Source organism: Salvia hispanica, chromosome 3 (genome assembly GCF_029641045.1).
Source record: "Salvia hispanica isolate PSC_SH4W2 chromosome 3, Shi_PSC_v1, whole genome shotgun sequence".
Lineage (NCBI taxonomy): Eukaryota > Viridiplantae > Streptophyta > Magnoliopsida > Lamiales > Lamiaceae > Salvia > Salvia hispanica.
The window spans coordinates 53,610,370-53,612,893 of record NC_142694.1 but is presented as its reverse complement, the minus strand read 5'-3'; the positions used below and the strand labels follow the sequence as shown (position 1 = coordinate 53,612,893).

The following is a 2,524-nucleotide window of genomic DNA, read 5'->3' as shown; positions in this document are numbered from 1 at the left end:
TGTTGAGAGAATACTAACAATATTTTTGGTAATGGTTGAAGCAACTAATATAGAAATCGAAACCTAAACTAGTACCGCCTTCTTCATTAATGTTTATGGTTGAGCACTTTCTACCCTTTGGTTGATGTATGTGTAGTCTACCTCAAGGACGAGGTTCACGTTATTCTCGTACCAAATAGATGCCATAAAAAGGAGAAGTAAATTAATTTCCTGCAAGTATATTACTCCCTCCGTCCCAGAAAGATTGTCCCATTTCCTTTTTCACACTCGTTTTGCAAAAATAATAATAAATAGTTAAAGTAGAAAGTGAGTAAAGTAAAAGAAAGAATAATGTAGAGAATAGTCTTACCTACGTTATTCTTTCTCTTATTTTACTCTTTTTCAACTTTATCTATTTATTATTATTTTTGCAAAACGAGTGCAAAAAAATGAACTGGGACAATCTTTCTGGGACGGAGGGAGTATTTTTTATTATCGTGACTTTACTTATTCAGATAAGGAAATAATAATACACCCATATTGCTTTGCCAAACATTAGAAATAATCTACACAACATAATAGGCCACGATAAACGCGTTATTAAGGTCTAATATTTCCAATATATTATCTTTTTTTTGTTTGGGAATCTCCGCATGAACTTAGCAATCATATGGCATCAAGTGTTGATCATATGCCAATGTTGCATTTTTAATTGCATTTAAATAATTAATGATATGCACTCACTTCAAATGACTATATAAATATAGATATGATTGTGGAAATTAGTTTCCATCAGAAACACGAATATTTGGTAGACATTATTAATGCCGAAAATCATGCAAAAAAATGTCGAAAATGATGAATATGAATGGGCAAAAATATAATTAATATTATGATGAGGCATAAACATGTAATACATATGTCCATTTTCTCCTATATGAACGGTAAAATATGGGTTATGTTTGACCAAATAAATGCACAAATATCTTCCCATCTCCCCCTGTACATAGCTTTGGATTAAAAGCTTTTATTGCAGATCTGCTCTATCAACTTTGCAGCAGTCGGTGGCATATGTAATGCCAAGAAGAAGAGTCCATTTATTTGGCCCAACCACCCACCTTCTCGATGCAGTGTTAGGCCTAATCAAATTCAGTCATAGCACCTATTCATGGTCGTCATTTTTCTTGTTAAATACCCCATTTCCTATCGCTGCATTCCATAGACAAAGCCACATCTCAGAACACTGTGTTAGTAATACAATGGCCGGTATCAATAGTGTTAATGCGTACCACAGGCTCCCTTCGTTCATCAAGAAGTTCTCTGAGGACGTTAACATGAACGAGATGGTAAGGCTGCGTCTTATTTCAATACTTTCTTCATATATTCTAAGTATGTTGTGCTTTTAACTCTGTTTTCACTCTGTTTCGATTGATAAAGCGTCTGCCACCAGAATTTGTGGCAAACCACTACGATGATCTCCCTTTTGACTGCCGACTTGTGATGCCGAGAGGGGGGAAGTGGCCCGTTCGCCTCCTCAAGATCGCCAGTGGGTGCCACTTCCACGTTGGGTGGCCCGAGTTCTGTTTACTCAACCGCATTGTCCACGATGACACTCTTGTGTTCACTATGGTCGAACCCGGGATTTTCCATGTCAAGAGGTTTAAGACGAGAACCGGTTGCCCCCCCTTGAGTGATTTGACACGTGAGTAGACGAACATACGACCTTATCTCAATTAGAATAATTCGCATGTAATTTTTGTTCATTGTCTAAACTATTATTTTGCATTTGAATTGATAAGCGGTCATGGACGAGTACTCCGACCAGAGATGCTGCGGATGTCGACAGTGAGGATGATTATCAGCCCTCTGAAACGGAGATCCAATCCTCCGATGATGATGATGAGCCATATGCTCCCGATGCGGGGGTGATCGACGTTGATGGATGCCCGACATTTGTCGTCACCCTGGTCCAATCCAACTTCAGACGAACTTTGGAGATACCTAATGCGTTTTGGCGCCGTCACATTCGAATGAACGCCCTGAACGACCCAGTCTACTTCAACGTTAACGGAGATAATTGGCACATGAATTTTGGTCACAGCCAGACCAAAATTTGGGTCAGCAAAGGGTGCGGCGTTTCAAGAATGGCAACAACTTGGTCGCGGGTGTTCGTTGTCACTTCAAGCTCATCGATGTGAATGAGGTCCATATCTACGTGTGGTTTGATCGTCCATAGGCTATCTTGTGGCCGCCTAAGCGTTCTGTAACCTATCTACTTTATCCCTAGTTTATGTTACATATGTTTAACCACGATTATTCGACTAAGTAGCAACAAGAACTCAATTCAAATGGTACATCAGCCTAAACATTTTGTCTCTCTGCCCACATATCTCTAGGAAGATCATCTCGTTTCTTGTTCCAAGAGGCGGATGGTTCGACGGAGCTGATGTGATCAGCTCCGTCATGTTCGGCGGCACTTTCATCCTCATTCTTTGCCTCATTTGCCAATTCTGCCTCAACCGGATCTACCGCCATTTGAGCTCGG

The 2,524-nt window shown here is 40.0% G+C and overlaps 1 protein-coding gene across 1 annotated transcript; it reads left to right on the top strand.

The window, feature by feature from the left end:
• Nucleotides 1–1,238: 1,238 nt before the first annotated feature.
• LOC148931082 (uncharacterized) lies at nucleotides 1,239–2,177 on the top strand. Its single transcript, XM_089066706.1, has 3 exons — nucleotides 1,239–1,325; nucleotides 1,417–1,685; nucleotides 1,793–2,177. Exons 1-3 carry the CDS (start codon nucleotides 1,239–1,241, stop codon nucleotides 2,175–2,177), a joined length of 741 nt encoding a protein of 246 aa, XP_088922832.1.
• The last annotated feature ends 347 nt before the right edge of the window (nucleotides 2,178–2,524 follow it).